This window comes from Cricetulus griseus, chromosome 3, assembly GCF_003668045.3.
Source record: "Cricetulus griseus strain 17A/GY chromosome 3, alternate assembly CriGri-PICRH-1.0, whole genome shotgun sequence".
Lineage (NCBI taxonomy): Eukaryota > Metazoa > Chordata > Mammalia > Rodentia > Cricetidae > Cricetulus > Cricetulus griseus.
This window is the reverse complement of record NC_048596.1, coordinates 233,540,712-233,568,012: the sequence shown is the minus strand read 5'-3', so window position 1 is coordinate 233,568,012 and position 27,301 is coordinate 233,540,712. Positions and strand designations below refer to the sequence as shown.

The 27,301-nt window shown below is 40.4% G+C and overlaps 1 protein-coding gene across 4 annotated transcripts in view; it reads right to left on the bottom strand.

Moving 5' to 3' along the window:
- The window catches only part of LOC100754252 (disco-interacting protein 2 homolog C), a 391,750-nt gene extending 365,999 nt beyond the window's left edge, over nucleotides 1-25,751 (bottom strand). For 3 of the 4 annotated variants that reach the window (XM_027405065.2, XM_027405067.2, XM_027405066.2), the window contains exon 1: nucleotides 25,447-25,751. In XM_027405065.2, coding sequence (XP_027260866.1) covers nucleotides 25,447-25,531 — 85 coding nt within the window. In that variant the 5' untranslated portion in view covers nucleotides 25,532-25,751. The remainder of the gene's footprint in view (nucleotides 1-25,446) is intronic. The other variant, XM_027405068.1, reaches the window with a different exon arrangement.
- Nucleotides 25,752-27,301: the final 1,550 nt, after the last annotated feature.

Genomic DNA, 27,301 nt, shown 5'->3' with positions numbered 1-27,301 from the left:
AGCCTAGAGGCAAAACATAGCTAAAAAGAAACAAGATAATTTAAATTAGAAAAGCTAGCTAGAAACAAGCCCAGCTAAAGCCAGACATTCATAACTAAGAATAAATCTCTGTGTATTTATTTGGGAGCTAGGTGACAGGACCCCAAAGAGAAACAACAACAACAGTGTTTTAAGAAGCACAAGACATACTCCAGATCTGAAAGTTCTTAGAACTTTCTTTAGTCTGCATGAGTGGGTTCAGAATAAAAGCCACTTTACAAATGAAGATAGGAAATCATGTCCATCCTTGGGAACCTGGCACCATTGTTTATCATTTCCATGCATTTCAGTCTTCCTCTACCCTGATTCCTTCCTCTAGCCCTCTCCCTATATAAAGCTGTCTTCATCTGCATTCTTTACCCAAAGTGACACACTTTAAAAGTACCTTCAACCCCAAGCATCCTATGACCATAACACTTAAAACATGACTGTTTTCAGTGCCCAGCCTCCCTCAAGGTTTCATAGGAACTCTTCCTTCCTGAATCCTTGCCCTGTTTGTAATTGGTTTCTGGGAAAAACCTTTCTTCTCTAGGCTTTTCGTCTATTGCACAATTTAGTTTGCTTAAAATCAACCAGGCCTTTTCTCTGTTGTCTTACTCTTTCCAAATTTCCAAATTTGAACTTTCCTTTGGTTTCTCTCTTCCTAGATGCAGATACCATGCTCAACTACTAAACTCGTTTCTACATTCCAGATACCCCAGTCTGCCACAGTCCAGGTTATTCCTCAAGCATCACTCCACATTCCCCAATTCACTGCTCAATGCTATCCAAGAACATCACAAAGTTATGTCTAAAATGAAATTGGTCATCTTCCCAGATTTGTTGCTTGGGATAATTAAGCCTTGATGATCAATTTTATGAGATTCAGAATTACAATGGGTATGGATGACTATGAGGTTGCTTCCATAAAGGTTTAACAAAGTTAGGAAGACATACCCTTAATGTGAGTGATACCATTCCACAGGTTTGATTCTGAAGGAAAAAGCCAACTAAGTACCATCACCTACCCCTCCTCTCTCTCTCAACTCTCTCAAAGCCAACTGAATATGATCCCCCCTCTCTCTCCTCTCTCCCTCCCTCTCTTTTTTCTCTCTCTCCTTCCTTCCTTCCTGAATGGAGACACAATGTGACCAACTGCCTCATGTTCCTGCTGCCATGCCTTCCCCACCAAGATGGACTGTACCCTCAAACTGTGAGTCAAAACAAACAAATCCATCTACCCTCCTTACTTCCTTCATTTTATTGTTGTTGCTGTTGCTTTTGTTTTTTTTTATCAGTTCCTTTGAAACAAGAAAAGTAACTAATGCACTCTTCCTAACTGCCAAAACCCACAATTACCAACTTCACTCAAAAATGAAAACTTACAGCCTGATCTACAAAACCAGTTCCAGGACAGATAGAACTGTTAAACAAAGAAACCCTGTCCTGGGGGAAAAAAAAGAAAAGAAAAGAAAACTTCAGGCCTATCTCCCTCCTCCTTCATTTCCTCCCTCTACTTGGTCATTAAGTCTTTCCAGTTCACTTGTTCCCTACTCCCTTCTCTTTTCCTCTATTCACCAGGACAACCTCTAGGATCATCTTCCTATCTCTCCTGGCTCAGGAATATGCAGCACCCAACCATCTCATGATTCTTTCCAAAAACCATGGGGCTCTAGCCTAAGTTAAGAACTCTTCCATTTTTAGATATGCACATTCATAGTCTATCTCCCAAAGGCATAACAAGCAACAGTGGTGCAAGACATTCCTAATCCCAATACCTAAAAGTACTGAATAGAATATCTGTTTATTTTATACCATGCATGCAAACTCTTTAAAAGTAATTTTCTTGATAATTTTGTGCCATGACCAAAAAGGTTCAACTGCCACAAAACATCCTCTAAATAAGACATACACCTTGCTTAAGCAGCTGCCTCAGAGCAGAGATTTCATCCCTTCATCCAACCACCCCTGGATGTCACAGCAAGCTGGGCTTTTCACTGGGCTTTTCCTGGAGGTCCTGCAAGCTTCTGCTCTCACCAGCTGAGTTGTATGCTAATGATGAGACAGTTCTATTTGCTTCTAAATAAGTTTATGTCGGTTCTACTTGTCCCTCAATAAAATATGACTTGAGAGAGAAAATAAATCAGTCTATGAAAACTAAGATGAGTGCTCTACAAAACTCTAACATACAAAAAAATATTCTAATTGTTCTAAAGGCAGGGTCTCACTTTATAGTCCAGGCTGGCCTTGAATTCATAACCATCCTGCCTTTGTCTCCCTAGTGCTAGGAATTTCATGTGAGCACCACCATAACTACCTGTGTTTCTTATTTTTATTTAATGCTTTAAAACTAGGTGTGAATAAAACAATTAAGAAGCACTGAGAAAACTGTTTAAATTTTTGAAGGCTTAGATTGTTTCCCTACTAGCTATGTTTATTTTTAGAAAACTCTAACCTGTAAAAACAGACCTCTATTATACATGTACCACAGGCAAGAAAGAGAAGGCAGTCACCAGTTAGCAGAGCCTTCCTCAGAATTGTCTTGCCCAATAGCAAGAGTTCAAGGTGCACATTCAAGAAATCTAAGGTCAGAAGTTTATTATTTTTATTATCAAGAAAATGTGATAGTTAATCTTCACTGGCAGCTTAAATAGATTCAGAACCACTTAGGAGATACATAATCAATCTCTGAATGTGTCTGTGAGTACATTTCCAGAGCATTAAATGAAGTAGGAAGAACCACCTGAATGTAAATACCATCCCATGGGCAGGGGTCTCAGACTGAGACAGTCCCTTCCTCTGTGTCATGATCTACCAAGATCAAGCAATCTCATGTTCTCACTGCCTGAGGTGAGACTCCCACTATTACTTCATTCCTACCATGATACTTATTCTTAAACCATGAGCCAAAATAAGTCCTCCTTCTTTTAAATTGCTTCTTGTCAAGTGTTTAGCAATAGCAATGAGAAAAGTAATTAATATATGGAACACAGTGACTCTTTTTTTTTTGCAGAGTTTTTTTTTTAATTTGAATTAGAAACAAGATTGTTTTACATGACAATCCCAGTTCCCTTCTCCCTCCTGTCCTCCCCTACACCACCACACCAACTAAAATCCTACCTATCACATATCCTTTCTGCTCCCCCTGGATGGTGAGGCCTTCATCAGGGTATCATCAGAATCTATTGTATCCTTTGGGATAGGGCCTAGGGATCTTGGCTCAGGGAGTATTCCTCTATGTGGAATGGGCTCCCAAAGTCCACACCTGTGCTAGGGATAAGTATTTAACTACTACAGGAGGTCCTGTAGATTTTCGAGGTTTCCTCACTGAAACCCATGTTCCTGGGGTCTGGATCAGTCCCATGCTGGTATCTCAGCTATCAGTCTGGGGAGCAAGAGTTCCCTGATGTTCAGGTCAGCTGTTTCTGTGAGTTTCACCAGCCTGGTCTGGACCCCTTTGCTCTTCACTCGTCCTTCTCTGCATCTAGATTCCAGTTCAGTTCAGTGATAAGTTGTGGGTGTCTGCTTCTACTTCCACCAGCTGCTGGATGAGGACTATCGGGTGGCATGTAAGTCAGTCATCAATCTCATTATCAGGGGAGGGCATTTAAGGTAGCTCTCCTCTGTTGCTTAGATTGTTAACTGGTGTCATCTTTGTAGCTCTCCAGACATTTCCCTAGTGCCTGATTTCTCTGTAAACCTAAAATGTCTCTCTCTATTATGTTATCTCCATTCTTGTTATCTTCTATTCTTCGCCTGACTCAATCTTTCTGCTCTCTCATGTCCTCTGCATCCCTCCTCTTCTCCCCTTCTCATTCTCCTAGCTCCCTCCCCCCTCTTCCCATGCTCCCAATTTGCTCAGGGGATCTTGACCCTTTCCCCTTCTCCAGGGGAACATGTATGTTTCTCTTAGAGTCCACCTTGTTTAGTAGCTTCTCTGGCAGTGTGGATTGCAGGCTGGTAATCCTTTGCTCTATGTCTAATATCCATATATGAGTGAGTACATACCATGTTTGTCTTTTGGTGATTGGGTTACCTCACTCAGAATGGTTTCTTCTAATTCCATCCATTTGCCTGCTTTTTTATTTTTTCCTTTCTAATATTACCTGCTTTGTACGCTTTAAGGATCTGCCAATAAAATAATGTATGTAAAACTGTAATAAATTAGACAGCCTAAGCCAGGCAGTGGTGGAGCATGCCTTTAATCCCAGCACTCAGGAGGCAGAGGCAGGTGGATCTCTGTGAGTTCAAGGCCAGCCTGGTCTGCAGAGTGCCAGGATAGGCTCCAAAGCTATACAGAGAAACCCTGTCTTGAAAAACCAAAATAAAAAATAAAAAATAAAATAAAATAATAAAAATAAAATACAGTAGTACCATATTAGAGTTATAAGATTATGAATTTTTAAAATCTATATATGCAAATCATTTACATCATTAATTCTGAAATAAAAACAAATATTTATTCTAAAACTTCTGATGTTTAATGTAATTTATCATTTTAAAAAGCATTAAAAGTATGCAGTCATCTATGTGTATCAGAGAAAAAAGAAATTACTTCAAACATAACACATAATAATTCACAATAGATGGCAAGAAGATGAAGAAGAGTTCTTCCCTTCCCTGGAGGAATCTACAGCGATAAAATTCAGAAAAGTACATTGAAACCTTCCCTACTATACAATGTTAATTGTCAACTAACAAGAAACTGTGCTGAATTATGATCAGCAAGTCTCATAATCATCTATCTAGCACCTGTACTCTTCACCCTCAGGGCAGTGAAGAACAGAAAAATTCTAGTGGAGTTCATCTTGAAAAAAAAATACAAAGTGAATATTGAGATTGCATAAATAAATAAACAGAAAATAAGCAGAACATTTCCACAACACTGGTCTTCTTAATGTGTGCTCTATTTGTATGTGTGGTTTTGTTTCTCTTTTTTTAGGACTTATAAAATACAGACATACTGTAACTGTGTTTTATTGCTATAAATTGATTACCTCTATTTCATTATTCATTGCAATAACCATATCTAGTATTATTAGTACTACATACTGTTCTGCCTGGCATTTACTCACCAGAGAAGCAAATAATTTTGTTACCTAACAAAGGGATTATAATGATATTACCTAGCATGGAAAATAATAGCTTTTATTACATAAGACTGCAATGTAACAAAACATGAAATGAACTAAACAAATGACAAGGTTTCAAAAGAACAAGTTTGTATTGTTTGGAACCTCTTAGGTTTTCTCTGGGTTCTTCTGGGTTTTGTTTGGGTTTTTTGTTTTGTTTTTTGTTTCCAATACAAAAGCTTTGTAAAATCTACATCTTCACCACGATGTGACAAGACCCAAATCAACTGGGTTGTCACCCTTGACCATCTTCCTCCTATGAATTTGACTCAAAGCAACTAGGTCCTTACAGTGGAAACCCCCCCCCCCCAGCAAGAATCTCAAATCACTTTCCTCTCTAGTTGCTTTCCAAAAAGAACGCCATCAATGGAGTGGAGCAGATGAGCTCTATGATAACAATATAAAAACAAAAGCCACGCTTATCACTTCTGGACCTAACAGTAAGATGCCATAAATCTTGCATTCAACTTATGAGTCCCTCAACACAATCTACCCATATTAAATCAGGTGGAAATCACTTACAGAAGCATTTGTTTCCTCCCTCCCCATAATGTTGAAGCCATGCTGGCAGAGCACCTAGAAAGTAGAAAATTTTTCTACTTTCTGCTCTTCTTTCTGCTTCAAGGTACTTTTGAAGCCATTCTCCTTAGCATAGTGGGAGAGGAGGGCTATTTATGCCAAATAGTAAGAATCCATATTACATATGTAATCCTGCATTGCAGTTTTCTTTAAATTTCTACATACAGCTTACCTACTTGGAAAGCAAAAAGAAAGCAAAGGACTCCTTTTCCAAAACCAAAATGCTTATAATAGCTATGAGAAAAACAATAGTGTATGGTTCACCCAAGTTTACAGAGCTAAATAGTAGCAGCAGCAAGACAAAAACCAGAATTGCCTCATTATTTGCCACTATGTTATGAATATATGATAGAACAGATGACAGAAGTAACCACTGGCTCCTGAAGACTGGCCACGTGCACTGGGATCACCAAAGACTGGATTCTGGAGGCCTGTGTTGGGGCAGGAGAAACCCAAACGGGATCTTTGGGTGACTGTAGTAAATGACCATGTTTCTGCACTACAGATAGGAGAAAAGTAGTGAGACAGTGATAATGACATCAGCCTGCCATTGTAGTATTAACTCACAGGTACTGAACCTTCAGTGGCAATGGTAGCAACTAAGAAAATGTCTAGCTGATGGAATGTAGTAAGGATAGCTGACCACACACACAGAGCCAGCTAACATCTGAACATAGACCCAAACAGGGCCTGGTGGAAGATACTCAGTTTAGTATGGCTGAAGCCTTGTTTCTGCCAAGATCCACAAGAACAGAGGTAAGTAGCTCCCCCGAAACTACTCTAAAGCAGCTCCCAGCAGGCATGTCACTCTGGCCAATAAAATATACTCCCCCATGTCACAGGCCTCTGCAAAAGGCCTGAAAGGAATATCAGAGCAAAAGGACATTCATGAGAAAACAAGCAAAAGGCTTGGCTCCAATTAATTCACAAACTTGCAATGACCAACCACTGTTTTAGTTTACACTGACAAAATTTCCAGATTATTTCAGAAGCTATTATAAATCACAACTTTTACTACTGGAGTGTAAAATTTCTTGTTTTAATAAATAAAATATGGAAATATCAAATATTACCTCTAAAAGATCACCACTATTAAGAGATGACAAATTCTCTTTAATGCATTTGTAAACACTTAAACCAGGAGTAAAATATACCCAGAGTTCTCCTATAAGAAGCTTCCCTATAGTTATTTGATTATAAAGAAAGTTAAATGTTTGACAAAGCAAGGCACTGTTGTGTGTAGCAGGTAACTGACCAAGTACACACCCACAGCTCCTCCTAGCCCATGCCAAGGCCAAACTATCTGAAACATATCCTGACCTCAAGGAGAAACTGATGACACAGCCCCCAACCTCTAGTAATAAAGTAAATTAACAGCAGCACCCTCCAAAAGAAACACTATCATTCTGACCCGGGAAAAGTGGAACTTAAAATCCAAGACACTAACCAGAATGCAGCCAGACAAAAGATTGTCACTGATCTTAAAAAAAAAAAAGAAAAAAGAAAAAAGCAGTTTCACAGCCTAGATAACTAAAGGCATAAACATTCCACAGAGCAATAGAAATTATCTAGTGCCCCACCCATTACTGCACAACAGGCTCAGGGATCAGAGGAGAGGTGAGGGGATAGTGGTAAAAGGCAGACATTGAACACAGAAGTTCCCTATCAAAAAAGGGCTCCCTTGGAGCCCATTCCTTAGGAAGGGCTGTGCCTGCCTGGCTGCCTCAGTTTACTCTAAGACTTTGATTTTCTCTAACATAAAACATACCACCCTTCCTTTCACTGTAATTGATTGTAGGCCTATCAAGAGAAAAGCTCTTCAGAGTTACCAAAGTCATTGCTTTGGGGGTTAGGGGAGATGACCATTGTACTTCCTGCTAAGTCCAAAGTAAGATCTGGTATGAGAGAACAGAGAAGAAAAAAAGAAAGGTCCTTAAAAACAGCAGAAGAATGCCAGGCATGGTGGCACACAACTGAACTCTAAGAAAGTGGGAGAAACAGGCAGGAGAATCAGCAGTTCAAGACCAGCCTCAGCTACATAGAAATTGAGACAAGCCTGTGCTACATGATTTGTCTCAAAAAAGCAAACAAACAAACAGGATGGAGAGATGGTTCAGCAATTAACACTGCTTAAAGTGTTAGCAGAGGACCAAGTTCAGCTCCCAGCACCCATGTCAGCTGGCTCATAACCTCCTGTAAGTTCAGATCCAGGGACTCTGGCCTCTACGAAAGCACCTGCACTCATATAAATATACCCATACTCAGACACACACACACATGCATAATTTAAAATTTTGTTAAATAACTCTGAAAATACACACACACACACACACACACACACACACACACACACACACACACACCATAAGGAGGAAGTGCACCTAAAGCTCCATTGTGTGTCTGAAGATAACACAAAGACAGAACCCATGCTGAACTCAGTAAGGCTGAAGAGCCAGTTATGTTTGTGTAGGTCTGTTATTTCAGCACTCTGGAAGCAGAAGCAGTAAGATCAGAAGTTCAAATGTCATTCGCACCTACAGAGCAAGTTTGATGCTAATTTGGGTGACAAGTGACCTTGTCTCAAAACAAACAAAGGAATTTAGGACTTGAGCAATCTGCAGCTATATAAAACTTGCTGAGGTGGAATGTTGATGGAAAAACCTGCTGCTTTCTGACTGGTCAGGACTTACTGGCTCAGAAAGATCTAGAAAGCATGACTCCTGGAAGAGTTTTAGTTTCAGTTTATATATTGGACTCTCTTTTCTTTCTCACAGATGTACAGCATATACAGACAATACACAATACACACTTATGCAAGACCTAACATCCACAACTCACATGTAACACACAACTCATACAACACAAAGCACACCAATCTACATACTATACAACACAAAGTATAAATATATAATTCACATAACATATCCCACAGAACACAGTCACAACATAACACAAACTCATATAATATATACAATGCATGTACACAAAATATACAACACAACTCACAACATATGAAATACAACCTAACACACATGCAAAACATGTACACTTAAAGCATTGACGCATGGGGTCATCTGAGTTTCCATTAATGATTTACTCGATGCAGAGTCATATCACTTATAAGGAAGTAGGGTCTGCAGTGGGGCTGCCCACTCAACCAAGTATAAAGAGACTGAGTGCTAGTAGGTGTTGCTACTAATCTCTCAAAGTTCAACTCCATTATTCAAAGAGCTAAATTTTCTGCCTAAAATCAATGTTGAAAGTTACACAACTCTACACAGCAACCACAGTGATGATGGGCACTGTACTGAGGAGGGTAGGTGCTGAAGCAGGGATAGATAAACATGCATATAAAAATAAAATAATGCCCCAAATCATGTACATGTCTTTTGAAAAGAAGGAAGGGACACAAGCAGGCCCAATGGCATGTTTTAGTAGGTTTGGTAGCACCTTGCAACCTTAAACCTTTCCTACTCCACCTGCCTGGGTTAGAGATAGGGGGATACTGAAAAAATATTAGCAGCCTTACAAGATACAGACTGCAGACACAGTATCTTTGGTCAGCATCAGCCTAAGTTGGCTTTAGCCCCTCTACAGACCCCCAAATTCCCCAGTGTCTATACCCAATCCCAGCTAGCTCATCAATATCTGACACCCCCCAAGCACTTAGCATCTACTCCTCCAATACTGCTAGCGCCCTGGTGCCTCCCAGCCTCCCTAGTGCCTATCTCCCAGCACTTTACCTTCTAACATCCCTTAACTCCCTAGTACCTGACCACTTGGCCCTACAGACATCTCTGCTCACTCCTCTAAACTCAGTATCTCTCCTTGCCAAGATAACCCATTCAGCACACTCACTTATAGTAGGTCCTACTCAACTGTTTTTCTATCAGTACTGAACATCCCACATGCTACTTCTTAGCTCCTTCTAGATTGTAAACCAGGCTGTCACCCACCACTGTCATAGTGGCTAATATTCAGTTGCTTTTTAAAAACTGGTAAAGAAATGGATGCTTAAAGAAAAGAAGTATTTCAAGAGCTCTCAAATGGCAAAGGCAATCTCTGCAATGGATTTGATCTCAAATTAGATGTAAACACATGTGCATGCATGCAAATGCACACACACTCCATCCAAGTACATATCAACATGCAAAAGCACATTCAGCTATTTAAAAGACTACTGTGTTTGGTATTTAATAAATAATAAACAATAAATAATATAGCAAGTCCACTGTTATAAATCCCCAGACAGCATTTTTATCACCAACACAATTACTCTTTAAGCAAATATCTCCTGTAGGAAACTGCTGAAATTTAAGTCTAAAACAGAAAAGTTTTATAAATTGAGTTTTCACAATATGACAAAAGCCATTTGCTTTGGCTTTCCAAAAAAAGAATCATCCATCATGCAAATTGATACCATATCTTAATGTTTAGCTGCTCTTCAGAATCAACTGCTTTTATTATGGGCTCTACAGCAAATAATAATTAAAATCACCTTGACATTCCACACTTATTTTGGAGTGCAGTACCCCAAAGACCAAGATCTGAAGAGTCACTTGTAGGAACTAACAAACAAGCACTCAAATGCTAGGGGACAGTACCTATAAGGCAACACATGGCTTCTTCTCTATAGAACTGTGTTTTCATTGTTCTACAGACCACCAGTGTAGATTCAGGCTCAAGGAGCTTCAGCATAAAGACTTGGGATAGAAACTGGTTGGTCAGAAAATGATCAGCCAAAAACTCCATGAAAAAGGATCAAATTTTCCAGAAATATTCCACAAACTAGATGATAGTTAGGTTTATTTAACAGTAACTTGCTTAAAAGAAAAGGTCTACTGCACATATTATCAAAGATTTACAACAACATTTTATATACACACACACATTTATACATATATATGTGTGTGTATATATGCATATATATGCATATATATAATTATAAAATCACTACAAACTGAGAGCTTGTGAGTCTAAATGATAACAAAAGAGAAAATGGAATAGAAGAAGTATAAATACATGACCCAAGAGTGAAAGAGATGACCCAAGAATGAAGCCAGATTTTATAACAAAGTCACAACTGAAATTAGCAGGCTGAAGAGATGGCTCAGACAGTTTTAACTGTTTGCCAGAGGACCTGAATTCAGATCCCCAACACTCATGTATAAAGCCAGGCATGGCAGTGCAAGCCTGTAATCCCAGTGATGAGGAGAAAAGAGGTAGAAGATGCCTGGAGCTTCCTGGCCAACCAGCCTAGATAAATCAGTGAGCTTCAGGTTAATGAGAGACCATCTCAAAACTTAAAGTGGAGCACAATCAAGGAAAACAACTGATATCAACCTCTGGCCTCAACATACACATATATACATACATATGCATGTACATATACAAGCAAGCACACATGCATAACAACAATAAATTAAATACATAACTCCAGTTATCTTTCCAACGAAACCAGGAGTTAGCAGTCACAACATCAGCCTTTCATTTGATTCTGCAGTAGATATTCTAGAGCCCCTCTACAGTATGAAGACAAGATGAAAAATAAAATTAATTGACAATGTAATATAATGATTCAGTCTCGGTGATCAACTTAATATAATCAAGTAAAAGCCAAATTACATCTTTGAGAGTGGGTTACTATGCTGATAAGGGAAGATTTAGATTTAAAACACTTAAACAATATCTTGTTTTTGCTGAATTATGGCAACCATGGCACCATCTAAAACAAAACTGAATGGGTTCACAGCTTAGAGAAGAGGTAGATTCTTAAATATGCAAAAATTACATGGAGATACAATTAATATTTTATGTTTTATATTTAAGCTTGTCATATTATTTCCAATATTTAGGAAGCATACATTTACACTACTTTCTACAAGAAAATTCTATTGTATACACTGTATTAAAACACTATCTTGTTTTGGAATTTATTTATTTAATATAGCTACAACAATCTTAAGGAATTCCTGATAGTAGCATATTCATCTTTATTAATGTTGAGATAGACATGTTCTGGATGAGAAAAGGGGGAAATGCCTTTACTTAACATCGACACGCACATATATAATTACTATCTCAGTCACAGATACAAAATTCTAATACAAATAGAATAATCAGGGAATATAACAGGGTGTAAATGAGTCTGAATAAAGATAGCTGTTGTACAAAATTTCTCAAGACAATATCCCAAGATGATCACACACCACATAAAAATTTTAGCCACTTTAGACATGATCCTTTCTGTTAACATTTTTTCAGATTAAGAATTTTCATTTGGGGAGGGAGAGGGAACTGGGATTGACATGTAAACAATCTTGTTTATAATTTTAAAAAAAAGAATTTTCATTTATGTACCTGGCAGATGGCTCAGTTGCTGAATTCAATCCCTGGGGCCCAAGTAAAAAGCCACATGGAGTGCATTAATCTATAATCCCAGAACTGTTACAGTGAAATGAGAAGTGAAAATAAGAAAATTATACAGCAGCTCATGGACGAGCTACCCTGAAAAATACTAAGGGGAAACAAAAGACACCCTTCCTCAACAATGTTGAAGTGAGTGCAGCAAGTTAGCTCAGAAGGTAAAGGCACTTGCCACTAAGCCTGATGACTTGGGTTTAATTCGAAGGACATACATGATAGAAATAGAAAACGGACTCCTGCAAGTTGTTTTCTGACCTCCACATGCATGCCATAGCACATGTGCATACATACACACCAAAATTAACAAATAAGCAAATTGTAATTTTAAAAGAACAAGGTAGATGGAATGAATTAACTCCCAAAGTTCTTCTCTAACCTCTACACACATCATGGCATTCATTCATACACACACATCATAAGCACATGCAAAATTAACTAATCAAAAAACATTTTAAATATTTTTTGTTTAAAGAAAAGAAAGATATATGTTATATATATTATATAATTTAACAAGATTCTCTAATCATTTGGTTACTTTTACAATTACACATAATCTCTAAATAGCTTCCTCTCAAGAACTAAAAATAAAAACAGGATAACTAAAAAGCAATAATCTTAACAATTTTATTCAACAAATTATAGTTATGGAAGTATAGTATCTTTTTGAGACTGTATTTTCCTAAAATATCCATCATAGAATTTTGTACAAGAGATGGCTGGTAATTAAGTTAATTATTCTACCAGTAGAGAAAAGTAAACCATTTAGGGTATATGAAAGTAAATATGTAAAAACTAAAAACTACCACATATACTCTGAAATTTATCTTTTAAAACATGTTGTTGCCTTGGGCTGGAATGTAGCTCATTGGTAAAGTGCTTACCCAGCATGCTCATAGCTCTGCTTTCAGTCCCAGGGTGGCAACAAAAAGAAAAGGTAATTCTATTTCCTTCTTTAGCTGTGCTTGACCTGCTTCAAACAGGGAAAAGGTAGAGCTAAATCCAAACATGTAACGGGAATGCTTAAGCAAAGACTGAAGCCAGACTCCCCAGAGTCTAATCTGAAACTCAGTCACATGACTTTAAACTAACATCACTTCAGCTCTCAGAACACATTTTCCTGTTCATAAAATAGGCATGACATTTGGATTATAAGTATAAAAAATGAAAAGTAGTATGTTCAAGTTAATTTGGTGTTCAGCATATAACAAACAACCAGTAAGTGGTGACAGTGAGAGCCCTATGCCCCATGATCAGAAATAAGAACTCACACTAGAAAGTAATAACATATGAGTTAGAAGTTCCAGCTACCAGGCAAAGTAGCAAGAAGCACCTACTTGTAGTCCTAGCTACTCAGGAGACTGATGCAAGATCTCTTTTGCCCAGGAATTACTAAAAACAGAAACAAAAAATCTACCAAAATCCCAATTATACACCATTTACTTCAACTTGTACTGTAGTTCAGGGTAGGAAGCACAAAACTGAGCTGTGTTCCTATGTTTATTAACTATGGTCCAATCCTTGCAAGAACTGAAGATCATTATTACACTGAATAGGCACTTAACATGAAATCAAAGCACTCAACATGAAACAGCTAAACATTGATTGCATCATAAGTGATTGGTAGCTGCTTTAAAATGATCATAATCATTCTAGCTAGAATAAAGGAAGCTTCTGTAGAAGTCATTCTTTTCCTGTAGGGATGCTGAAGAGGTGATTCCTGAAACCTGATTTAGAATACTGATTTAGAATAGCCAAGAATGATCAGCATTTTCTTAACCAAACAAAAAAATCAAAATTCCTAATGAAGCTCTGTCATATCCAGCCTTCTGATTCTTAAACTACACTATAGAGAAAAGTTAATCCCAAGGGACTGCATTTTTCTGTATCTGCTTTCTATGAAAAACATGCAAAATTTTCAAGCATAGAGAAAATTTTAAAAATTACATATCAGATACTCTTTATCAATCCCTGAGATCATAAATGCTGTATATAGCTTTATATATTGAGACAGGGTCTTACGTATCTCAGGGTGATCTTGAGCTTCTGATCCTCCTGCCGCCACTTTCCAAATAGTGGGATTACAAGCACATACCATTATATCTGATTTATGTGGTGTTAGGAATCTAACTTGGAGCTTCACAAATGCTAGGCAAGAACTCTACCAACTAAGCTACATCCCTAGCCATGGATTAGATTTTAAATAAGGTTCTAGAGGCTGAGAGCTACAAAAAAAAAAAAAAAAAAAAAAAAATAGTGTATGCCTCTACCCATCACAGCCAAGTAGAATGAAAACCTGAATTCTCCTCATGGACTTGCTATTTGACTGGGATATACTTCCAGAGCTTGGCCCTCCCTAGGCCACCTCAACAGGCAAAAGCTAGATACCCAACTTTGGTGTTAATTGTAGCTTAGCTACTTTGACCTTTCATACACTTTCATGGGCAAGTTTTCAGGAAACCACAGATCACAGATCACAGCATGTGTGATAAATTCAAACCACTTGATGTTCTATCTCATTGTCTATCCTGAGACTTTGCCTCAATAAACAGAATGAAGAGCAAGACAGCTGATATCAACCTCTGGCCTACACAAACACATAAATACACACACACTCACACACACACACACACACACACACACACAACGGGGGGGGGGGGGGTTGAAGACATTCAAACGATTATTAGAAGAGTACAGGAACTCACTAGACTTTCTCTTCCTAATAATAGGAGGTTAAAAACAATCTAAAATACTAACAAGCCCTTTGATTATATGAAATCAAAGTAAAATATCATTTGTGTACAATGAATCAAAGAAAAGCAGATTCTACTTTCTTTTCTCATTAATTGCAGGTAACTATGTGGAGAAAATTATAATCTGGATTATGGTAGCAACAGCAAAATAACCCAAAGCACTATTTCTGATTGGGCCCATATCAATGTTGTGACCCACTGGCAGGAGCCCATACATTTACAAATAAGACTATGGTCACCTAAGTTAATAGACAAAATAATGAAAACCAAGTCTTGTGTTTCTAGAATTTCCCTATATGACACACACTGAAATTGTAATTATTGGAATAAAAAGTAACTAGTAACAAAGTTTCAACCCTGCAGGGCTGATAGCACTATGTATATTTCAAAGGCTTGACTTCAATGAAATTGTCCCCTTGCTTACAGAAGTCCTTAAAGATTACTATGCATTACCAAATCTCAACAGCTTTGAAGCAACCATTATATCCTCTAAGGAAAATAAGACCAGAACATGTTTTCAGAGCCTGATAACATTCTCTTAAGAATCCAAATAAAGTACCCTGAAATGGCAATTCTACATCATTACTTTGTTTCTTTTTAAATCGGTAGTTAAACATAATCGAAATTATGATTTCTGCAACACCATTAAATTCACAGAGGGGGAGGGTAGACTTCAGTTTTCATTTTAAAAGAAAAAGCTTATCACAGAGAGTGGGTAAAAAAAATGAGTATGCCCAAAAATCTAAACAGTGCTCAAAGCTCAAAGCCTGCAAAATATAGATCTCCGTGGCCAATCACAGGCATCCAGCACATGAAGACTGAGGCTCAGAGCCACATCACAGTAAGATCTTGCCTGTATGGGAGGCAGAGTTAGTTGGATCTCTGTGAGTTCAAAGCCATCCTGGTCTACAAAGCTACACAGAGAAACCCTGTCTTGAAAAATGGAAAAAAAAAAAAAAAAAAAAAAAAAAAAAAAGGTTTTAATGGACTTTGGGAACCCAATCCACACAGAGGGATACTCTCTCAACCTAGACACACAGGGGTAGGGTTTATGGCCTGCTCCAAATGATATGACAGACTTTGAAGAGCCCCCATGGAAGAAGGCCTCACCCTCCCTGGGGAGCAGAAAGAGGATGGGATAGGGGGTCAGTGGGGAGCAGGGGAGGAGGGGAGGGAAAGGGAACTGGGACTGACATATAAACGAAGCTTGTTTCAAATTTAAAAATAAATAAATAAATAATTTTTAAGAAAGGAAGAAAAAAAAAAGATCCTGCCTGTACTTGGGAGATCAACAGCTAGAAGAGAATAAGGCTCCAGGTGGCAATCTTGGGAGCTGCCTGGCCTCAATGTGGTCTCCTGCTGACCACACTGCTCATAAATCTCCAGTGCCTAGCACAGAGCTGACTAGGTGGATGCCGGCTCTGTTTCTGACTTCTCTATGCTGATAGGTGAACACCACCAGTCTGAGAGGATGAACTTCCAAAGGCAAAATAGAATTATTTTTGTTTTGTTTTGAGACAGGGTTTCTCTGTGTAGCCCTGGCTGTCCTAGAATTCACTTTGTAGACCAGGCTGGCCTGGAACTCACAGAAATCTACCTGCCTCTGCCTATCAAGTGTTGGAATTAAAGGTGTGTGCCATCACTACAGACAAAAGAGAATTCTACTCTTCCATGAGCAGGGAGAGGAAGGGAAAGTGCTCCAAACATTCTCGAAACTTTAGGATTGCCTCTGGTGCAAACACAAAGGCAGGCCCCAGATGAAGATTAGAAATTAAGACAGACTACCTTCTCAGATTCTATTAGGCATCTATCCCAAATTTTCTCACCCAAGTTTTCTTAAATGAGTACTAATTAAAAGATGCCACTGGGAAAAAAAAAAAAAGACATACTGTATCTTTTAAAATGTTAATAATAAAGCTGCATTAAAATTGGTAATAATCAAGCTGCACTGAGGCAACATGATAGCTACTTTAGTATGAAGTATGCACCCAAGGAAGATCTACTGAGAAAGATTTCCTTAAAAACCAGGCATGGTTAGCAGTTCTGGTCCAGCCTGAGCTACAGAAAACCCTGTTGAAAATTTTTAAAATATGCAAAAATAAGTTTAAACCACATTTCAACATCACTGTTATTTCAAACTACCTAGGTAAAGTGCTATTAAAAAACAAAAAACAAAAAACAAAAAACAAAAAACAAAAAAAAAAAAAAAGCTAGGGCTAGAGAGTTGACTCAGTGGCTAAAAGTGTTTATTGCTCTTGAAGAAACTGTGGTAGTGTTCCCAGTTACCCACATTGGGCAGGTTCACAACTGCCTATAATTCCAGTTCCAAGAGATCCAATATCCTCTGGACCCCATCTGCACATGAACGTACTTTGAATACCTAAGCAGTAGGTATTCAAATGGGCACACATACAGACAAATAATTCCTTTTTTCTTTGTTTCTGTTTGTTTTCTTTAGCTAAGTGGCTGGGGATGCAGTTTAGTTGCTAGAGTGCTTGCCTGGCAAGCCCAAAGCCCTAAATTCAGCACTTTATGAATCAAGAATGGTGTTGGGACACAATCTAGTAATCCCAGCACTCTGGGAAGTGAAGAGAGGAGGATCGGAAGTTCATGGACATCCTCAGCTACATAGTAAATGCAATGAGACTATCTCAAGAAAAAGATTGTTTTCTTTTTCAGAAATAAGAGGTTCGGAGAACTCTGCCCAAGCTAATGACATGGTGGAGGAAAGAAATACAAGTGGATCTTACCCAGTAAGAGTGCGGCCCTGTCTCATCTAATCCCATTCTCATCACTTTTTTTTTTTTTTTAATTAGGGGAAGGGGCTATTTATGTAGCCCAGGTTGACCATGAACTCTTCATCCTCTTGCCTCTGACGCCTGAGTACTGGAATGAGGGGTATGTACTACCATGCCCAGCCTTTCGTTTCAGTCCTAAAGGTAGATTTCTCTAACACTATCAGTCAGCAGAGGAAAAATACTGAAACTGACTAGCAGATCCTGGCACTCAACAGAGCCAAGAAAGAGGGCTTCCCAACAGGCAAATACAGATGTTCAGCCCTGAAAACTCTGAGGGTCCTAGCACAAACTCCTCCACATAAGAATTCAAAAACAAAACTGGGTGGTGGTAGTGGTATACACCTTTAATCCCAACACTCGGGAGGCAGAGGGAGGCATATCTCTGAGTTCGAGGCCAGCCTGGCTTACTGAGTTCCAGGACAACCAAGGCTACATAGGGAACCCTGTCTTAAACACCGACCCCCCACCCCTGCCAAAAAAAATTTAAAACAATCCAAAGAAATCCAAGATCATCAAAAGTTAAATGGATGTTGGTGCTTTAAATCCCCACAACCCTATCTTTTCATACAAATGGCTCTTAAGTGAACCTAGTCTTCTGTAGCATTTGGCCAACTAAAGGATTCTCCTTGTTCATCTTCTCTGAGAATATCACCTTTACAACCACTCTCAGATGTTCTTGACATTACTATGGTTATAATTATTATCACTATTGTTATTGTTACTACTCTGATGTGTTACCCAAGCTGGTCTCAAACTCTCAGCCTCTGGAGTAGCTAGGACTACAGGTGTGCAAGCATCAAACACAGCTGTTTCTTGGCATTTTTATGCAAGATTTAATAAGAAACATGTTGTTAGTATATCTGTAACCTCAATACTGAGTCTCCCAATAAGATTTAATAACCCTATTTACTTTTTAATATTCAAGTTAATGTGCCCCCCACAAAAAAAAATCCTTCCTCATTCTTCCTTAGAAAGATTGAGGAAAACCTTCTATTTTTCATCTCTATAGGGAAGCAGATTTTAGTTTGGCAAGAAAGGAAACTAAGTAAAAGAAGTATATAAAATAAATGTTCCCATTTTTCTTTGGAGTGACAGTAAACAAATGTGGTTCTATCACAAGACTAAGAGAAGCCTGTAACAGATCCACCATGATCTGAGAGTGAAAAAGAGGTTGCATGGAATGAATGATTTAAAAAGACCAACTGAGGAAAGGCTGGGAGGATACGACTCCCATCTCTCCAGAGTTCTGTTTTACACACTACACACAATTGGGATGGAAACTCTTTATACAGAAATAAGTACCCAGATGAGAAGTCAGCACATGAACCCAAATCATATACTTCCTTAACAGAAGGTTCAACCTGAGACTGTTATAACTAAAGCAGCTCTGATTCTTTGACTGTCTCTGAACCACCCCATCAACACATGAGTGATCAGCAGGAACTAAAGACAGTCCTAAAGGACAAAGGGTCATGTTTCCTTCCTATTCCATCCCACAACATGCTCAGCACCCCAAAAAGAACAGGACCTACTAATGAATTTCAACTCTGATTCTGTAACACTAGCCAACCCAAAGAGAATCACATGGTTCCCAAATGAACTACATGTTCATTATGGTTTGACATTTTTTTCAGAAAAGAGGCTAAGTTGCCACCATCCTCCCCAACTGAAAATCATAAAACTAGATACAATTCCTTCTACTAGGATTAGCTTTAAATCTTGTGAAATGATCAACCAAATGCCTACATTTATATTATAGGAAAAGGAAGGTGGCAAAAAGCTAAGACTCAACCAAACATCAATAAGGAAGGAGCAGCTAAACTAAAATATCAGTCCAATGATTAAAACTCAAACAACAAAGTAGTATAAGGTTGAAACTTGAACAACTGCACATCTCTTTTGTGGTAAGTTTACAGAGAAAATTTTTATTTTTTTATTTTAGTGTTCTATTATGTCTCAAATAAGTAAGGCCACAAATATGAAAGACTAACCAGAGAATTTAGTCTTTTAAAAAATAAAGATGCATGGAAGGCATATGTATGGAATCTCCCTCTCTGGTGCTGACAGAATTGATTTAGGTCAGGCTCATAGTCTCCAGTTATTTCAGAAGATCAGATTTTCACAGAAACCATTTCCCAAGCTAATAATCAAGAAATGATTTAAAGTCATCAATGCAGAAGAAAAAAAATCGACTTAGTCTACATCAATCATAGAATCCCTCCATACTTAGCAAGATAGTTTCCCTCCATTCTTCTTTCCTTTCTTCTGATTTTACATTTATTATCCACAGCACTTCTGTAAAGAACTATCTCAACTCATAGTTCACACCACAGAGAGCTCGTGTTAACACCCAAGAGACCCAACAACAATGAAACAAAACTGCCACCCTCACATACAGAAGAAGAAGAAGAAGAAGAAGAAGAAGAAGAAGAAGAAGAAGAAGAAGAAGAAGAAGCAGCAGCAGCAGCAAGCAGCAGCAGCAGCAGCAGCAGCAGCAGCAGCAGCAGCAGCAGCAGCAGCAATTTTAACTCAGTTTTACAACTCAGTTTTACAGCATTTCCCTACTTTCTTTCCGGACTGGATGATGAAGAAAGGAAAAGGATATTCTGCATATGTATGCTAAGATGACTTTAAATAGTCATTCCTCTGGCATGCTGACTTCTAGATGTGTGTGCCACCACCACCACCCCCCACCAGCTGGGATTCCCAATTAGAGTCTCCTCTTTAAGAGAGCTATTTATCATCATCAGCAACAAATGGATGCAATTACTTCTTTTGAGATGTGACAAGATTTTGACCCACAGCAAAAAAAAAAAAAAAAAATAACAGAGCACTGACAACAGGGAGTACCTTTGTATGACACTGACACATACACACACACAAAAAAAAAAAAACATGAAGTAAAATTAAAGTCAGATATCTTGAAAGTAGAATACATAAAAGGAAAAAGGAACAGGAACAAAAAAATGAAACAAAATTATCATCTACATTACAAAAAGGAAGATGAGGAAGAGGAGGAAAGAAAGAAAGAAAGAAAGAAAGAAAGAAAGAAAGAAAGAAAGAAAGGAAGGAAGGAAGGAAGGAAGGAAGATGGAAGGAGAAGGGGAAGGAAGGAAGGGAGGGAGGGAGGGAGGGAGGAAGGAAGGAAGGAAGGAAGGAAGGAAGGAAGGAAGGAAGGAAGGAAGGAAGGGTCCTTCCCAGAATATCAATGTGCAAAAGTAAGCCAGTAACTGCAACCATGCGTTTGCTTTTTAAGGTGCTTTTTTTTCCCGTAAGAACTGGTCTGATAATGAGGATTTGAACAGGTGAGTCAGTTGATACATGTGACATCAAAACTAAGATTATTCAATACATTCTTTACAATTCAGAAGAATGCTACAACCCATCCCATAAATCACTGCTTTATTTTAAAAAAAAATCAGTTCTAAATAAAGAGACAACCCATTTGAAAAAGGCTGGGAGGAGGAAGGCAAAAAGTGACTCATAACATCCAACAGCGTCTAGCCTCCAAACCATAAGAGGAATATAAAACTAGTGGGTTCCACTTGAAGCAAAATAGACACACTGTTAAATTTTCACCTCATAAAGTCAGATCTAAGAAGTGTGGCCATGGCACTGCAAATATCTTACTAGTACCTGAAACAATCTTACAGTGGTGTGTGTGTGTGTGTGTGTGTGTGTGTGTGTGTGTGTGTGTGTGTGTGTGTGTGTGTAACTTCCCTAGCTAAATCTGACACCTAGAATTATTCATTAAAGAAAGAACATTCAAATCCAACTATGAAGAACTCTTAAAACTGAAGCCCACCCATTTAAAACACTAACAACGTCATCAACGTCTTTGTTTTTTATTCATTTCAAGTGTACAAAATAGTAGATTTTATATGACATTTTCATACATATACATCCATTATACCCTGCTTTCATTCACCACCCATGCTCTACTATGTCCCTTCTATCCCCCTCATTTCTCTCCCTGCAAACAGTTCTCCTTCTGCTTTTATGTAACATATTCATGTGTGTACAGGTGGACAAGCAGAGACAGCTCTGGAAGAAAACTTGTAGAAACACACTTGTTTTGCAACGGTAACTGTTTTATTTCTTTCCAGTGAAAAGAAGGAACACAAAGTTAGATGGCATTAGAAATGCTGGAAGTCTCTCTTCCAGACTCCCAAAAGGGGTCATAACACAGAAGCTATGCAGAAATGTATCTTGCTCATTCTGTAGCAGAAATGTATCTTCCTCATTCTGTAGCAACAGGACACCTAAGCAAGACTCAGGACTAGTTCTGTCTACTGGAGACACTGAGGCAGGAGAACAGCTAAAACCATGCAAAACCAATCAACCAGAGCAACACAGTGAGATGCCATCTCATTGTGAAAAAAACAAACATAATATGGGTTGGGGATGTAGGTCAGTTAGCCTAACAAGCTTGAAGCCCCAGGTTCCATCTCCAATACCACATAAACTGAGCATAGTGGTACATGAATGTACCAGCACTAGGGAGGTAGAAACAGGAAGATCAGAAATTCCAAGTCCTTCTTGGAATTCTTTTAGGGAATTCAAGTCCAGTCTGGACTACATGAGACCCTGTATCAAAACAAGCTAAAATGAAAGAGTAGGAAGGAGTCTCTTCTATAGCTCTTCTAAGCCAAATGAAGTAAAGGTATAGCCCAGGAAACAAGTGACCAGTTAACAAAGAAACCTACTGGCATATCCATCGGTAACTAAATCGGGTTATTTTTCACATTTGGTCTTAGCCAAAGGGCTGTCAAGCAATGATTTTTTTCTTTAATAAAACATAGGCCTGTTTTTTATACCATGTTTTCTGTTTCCTCCTCTAATTTGCTTGGTGGTCCTATATCATGTTTTTCCTTAAGTCAAATAATGTTTAATCACATATTAATGTCTTGGTCCTTTAAAGCCACAAAGGAAAAAAAAAGTGTGAGGGGCTTTGGGTTTTGTTTTCTTTTTTTTTTTTTAAGGAAGAAAAATAATCTAAAAATTATGAGTGTGAGAAAGGCCCCACCTGGCATACTACAGGGGCCAGCTCTAACATGACTTCTTCCCCAGCTCATGTTCAAGCCCAAGTGTCTGAACAGATCCAGGATCCCTAGCCCCTGCCAGAATCAATATGAGAGGCTGTACACTACACCTCCTCCAAAAACCTCTTGGGTTTTTCTGAAAAGATTCTACAACAGTAAGCAAAGTCTAGCTACTTTCGGTGAAGGAAACACTGGGCAGTGACAAGCTAGAAAAAAGGGAAGACAAAATAAAGCAGGAAGGTTTAAAAAAATATGCAAACAAAATGTCAATGCATAACTCTTTATGAAACAAATAATAACCCAATCAAATAAAAACAGCATCGAAACATATAACAATACCCAGTACATGCTATAGACCCAAAATAGCAATACTAGAAAACAAGTTGATTCATCTCTTCCAGTAAACACTCCTTTTAGTTACAAGACATGGAATTTCAAATGACCTTTTGTAAATCACAACTTGAAAATTCAACAAAGACAAGCCACACTTTATAATAAAGTCAAAGATGAGACATCTAATAGATGGGGTGGGGGGTGGGGGGAGTGAGCAGGTTCCAGGAAGTGGCAGAGGCTGAACAAAGTGACACAAGGCTTTGATTTTTTTTTTTTTAATTCTTAAAAGCTTAGGTCAGGTCTCAACATAGCTTATATAAAAATGCAAATATACATACACACCTCTCTGAGCACACCCATTCACCAAGAAACTCATTAAATCCTTTAAGTTCTATACAGACACAAGGTGCTCACAGGGAGTTAAGCTAATTACATTTCATCTAAAGTGGTCTTCCACACTTCTCTGTGCAACCAGAAGTTAGCATTCATTCTTCCAGAGTGAATGATGATAACAGGTGACTGCTATCAATGGAAAAACAAAATAGACAGATACTCTCAACAAGGGCAGGCCAGGTTATGTGTTCCCAGGCATTATCTGAGACTTTGAGAATACATATGAATGGACTTCCTGGTGGGCAGGGAGACTGGGGTCCTGTAGAAAGGGCTCAGTGCTGGTGAGTTGAGAAAACTTCTCACTTTTCAAGTATGGGTGGGTACAGACTCATCACATTTGTGTAATGCAGGCATAACAGAGGTGCTTGCTTTGAGTCAACATGAATGAAAGGATGCTGTGAATACAACAGGTGCAGAAGATAAACTAGAGCTGGTAAGCGGGGAAGAAAGTCTATCTGAAGGTTGACAAAACTCAAGTACGCTTCCTCATAGCTACTGTCTGTCCACACTGTACACTTCATCTGCCAGTTTAAATCTAAAGGCTGTTTGTTCCTTGTGGAATCCAGCCCTGAATTTTCTGACGGTGGACCCTTTCAGGTGCTCTCATCATCATTTTCAGCTGGTCAGAACAGAGTCAAGAAGCAGAGTCTGAAACACATTATCTTTTTCTTTCCATTGGAGTTTCCCACGACCGGCCCCTAGAACACCTCACAGAATCCCAAATTTGTAATAGAAGAAAATGTCCGGTCTATGAGACTCTGATAACGCAAGCAACACCGCAGCCACCACGTTTATTTCCTTCTCTACCCTGAAAGTGTTAAAGGGGAAAACACAAAGTCAACTTCAGCTCCTCCCCGATGATGAAAATTGGCACGAATAAATTTATGTTCTGGCTGCTGGCCCTCACAAACCGTTACAAGAAAAAAAAAAAAGTTCACTATACTAAACGGCTCCAAATACTAATTCAAGGGAAGACAGCCTATCTCCACATCATTACATTGTAGCCTTCACAAAATGAGTGGGATGACTGCTAAATATTTATTATTAAATACATTTTAGAACTTTGGGGGGGGGACCTACAAAACCCAAGCTGAAACGTATGACCGTTAAGCACATGATGTCCACCATGAGCAGCAAAGACAAAACCGTATATAACGCTCCATGAAATCACCGTAGCAGGACAACCGTAAATTCTCAGTATCTCTTTCCGACACGACGATGGGAATGAGGCATCCAACCTGGCCTGAGGGGAGAGGTTTTACGGCTCTAACTCAGCCAGCACATCACACAACACGCCCGAACAATAGTACTACTATCTCCTCCCGCTGACAGGACCTAGTGCCTGCAACCTCGGAGAGATCCAACCCCGAAGTCCACTGACAAGTTTCGCATTAAAATCAGGCCATTCGGAGGCCGTCCCCAAGCATGGAACGTGGTGGCAGCGCACCGCTGCTGATGGTGGTGGTGGTGGTGGTGCTGCTGCTGCTGGTGTTGCTGGTGCAGCTGCACCAAGGACGCGGCGCCTCTCCATTAGGGCAGAGCGCACATCCCCACCAAGGCTATTCCCCGGCCGCCCCAAAGATTGCTCTATCTTGCTTCCTAGCCGGGCACTCCGGGCCCAGCCGCAGCGTGCAGGGGGCATCGCCGCTGCACCGCACCAGCTGAGCCTGGAGGGCGGGGGCCGTGGCACGCACACGCGCGCGCGCACACACACATACACACACACACTCACACATACACACACACCACAAGCAAGCACGCGCGCACACAGCACAAGCATACGCACACACATGCACCCGCCCCGGGGCTACCTCTCGGGGCCAAGGCCAGGGCCGGGTCCCCGCCGCCCCCCAGGCCCCGAGCGCGTCCACCCCGGGGTGACAGCGCGGCCCGGCCCGCGGGGCCCCGAGCGCGCGGCAGAGAAGAGGTGTCCGGACCCGGCCCGGACGCGGGGCTGAGGGGGTGCTGCTGTTACCTTCCGACAGCTCCAGCTCCAGTTCGGCCAGCCGGGCCCTCACCTCCAGCGGGAGAGCCATGCCTTCCAGGCTGCGGTCCGCCATGCTCGCCGCAGACGCCCCCGCCCTGCCGGCCTCCTCTTTGTTCGCCGACGGAGGGCTCCTCAGCGGCCGCCGCTCGAGCCTGGAGGTACCGCACCGAGGAGGCGGCGGCGGCGGCAGCGGCGGGCGGGCGGGCGGGAGGCCGGGCGGCGGCGGGCAGGCGCGCGGGGATTTTCTCCTCAGCCTCCTCAGCACCTCCTCAGCCTCGTCAGTCTCCTCAGCGCCTCCTCAGTCGCCTCAGCGCCTCGTCAGCCTCCTCAGCGTCTCCTCAGCGACTCCTCCGTGCCTCGTCAGTCTCCTCAGCGCCTCCTCAGCCTCCTCAGCGCGGCCCCGACCCTGACGGCGGCCTCGCGCCCGGCTTTCTCTGCGCGCCTCCCCCAGCCGCGGGCTCCGGCCACGTTCGGCCGGCTCCGAATCACGGGCCCGCCCGCGGTCACGGCCACAGGGCTCTCTTGCTGCTCCGCGGCCGCCCTGCCCCGGCGGGAGCGAGCGCCGCTGCGCGCGCACCGGGCAGCAGGAGGGCACGCGCGGAGAGGGCGGAGCGCGCGGACGTGCCACGGCGGCGCGCGCTCGGGGGGCGGGGCCTCCAGCGGCCACTTCGAGAGCGCGCTGGCGGGACAGTCTTGTTTGGCCTGGGGGCCTTCTCAACCCCAAGGCTTAGAAGACTCAAGGGGAAAAAAGAAAGCGTTCTGAAGTGCAGTTTAGCCTACTTGTTAAAACTTCAAATGTTCTGGATCTTTGAGGACTGATTTTTTTTAATGAATACTTTTAAAAGGGAAAAATGATACAGGTTTAAAGTTTAAAAGATTATGACCTTGAATCATCCACTGTTCTTGTCCAGGCATCACTTTCCCCATCTGTGGAAAGAAGACAGAGGAAATGGTTGGGTCTGTTACACGCTGGACAGCCTTTCCTGAGACTGAGGAATGCCTGTCATCACTGAATCTTTTGCAAGTGTCTTCTCCCCAACACCTACAATATTGTTTCCTTTTTGTTCTACTACCTCTTGTATGTTCTTTACCCTTTGGTCATTACCTCTGGAGTATCAATGGCTCTTCTGCATGGCTGATACCGAATCTGTATCTCTAGTCTGACTATTTGAGGGCACCATTACATAGCCAGATGTCTGATGAATAAACCTCACCTAGCTTCTCCTTAAACCCCAAACACCACAAAGCCAAAGAAAACCAACATCTTCCAACATTAAATATCCACTTGCTTTCTTAAAGTTTATTATTAATTCTTTGAGAATTTCATACAATGTATGAAATGTATTCTAACTCCTCCTAGGCTCATCCCCAACTCCCTAACCTCCCAACTTCATGCACCTTTTATTATTATTTAATAACCTATATGCTCCAATTTGTTCTGTCCAGATATTCCTGGGTGTGAGGCCATCCACTGTAGCATGGTCTACCTCCCAGTAGCCACACCCTTATAAAGAAAAACGACTCTCCCTTCCCCAGAAGCCATCAACTGTCCATAGAGGGGCGGGAGCTCATTAGCCCTTTCCTATGCCATGCTAGAATGCTGACTGGCTTGATCTTGTACAGGCAACCTGCTGTGAGGTTGTAAAACCAGAGGTTTGGTCTTGTCCAGATAACAGTTTTGCTCCAGTCCTCCTGAACCTATGGCTCCTACAATCTTTCTACCTGCTCTTCAGTGGTGGTTCCTGTGCCTTGGGAGTGATGTTATGATATAGACGTCCTATGTATGGCTGAGCATCCCACTGACACTTATTCTCTGCAGAATTATCAGTTGTGAGCTTCTATG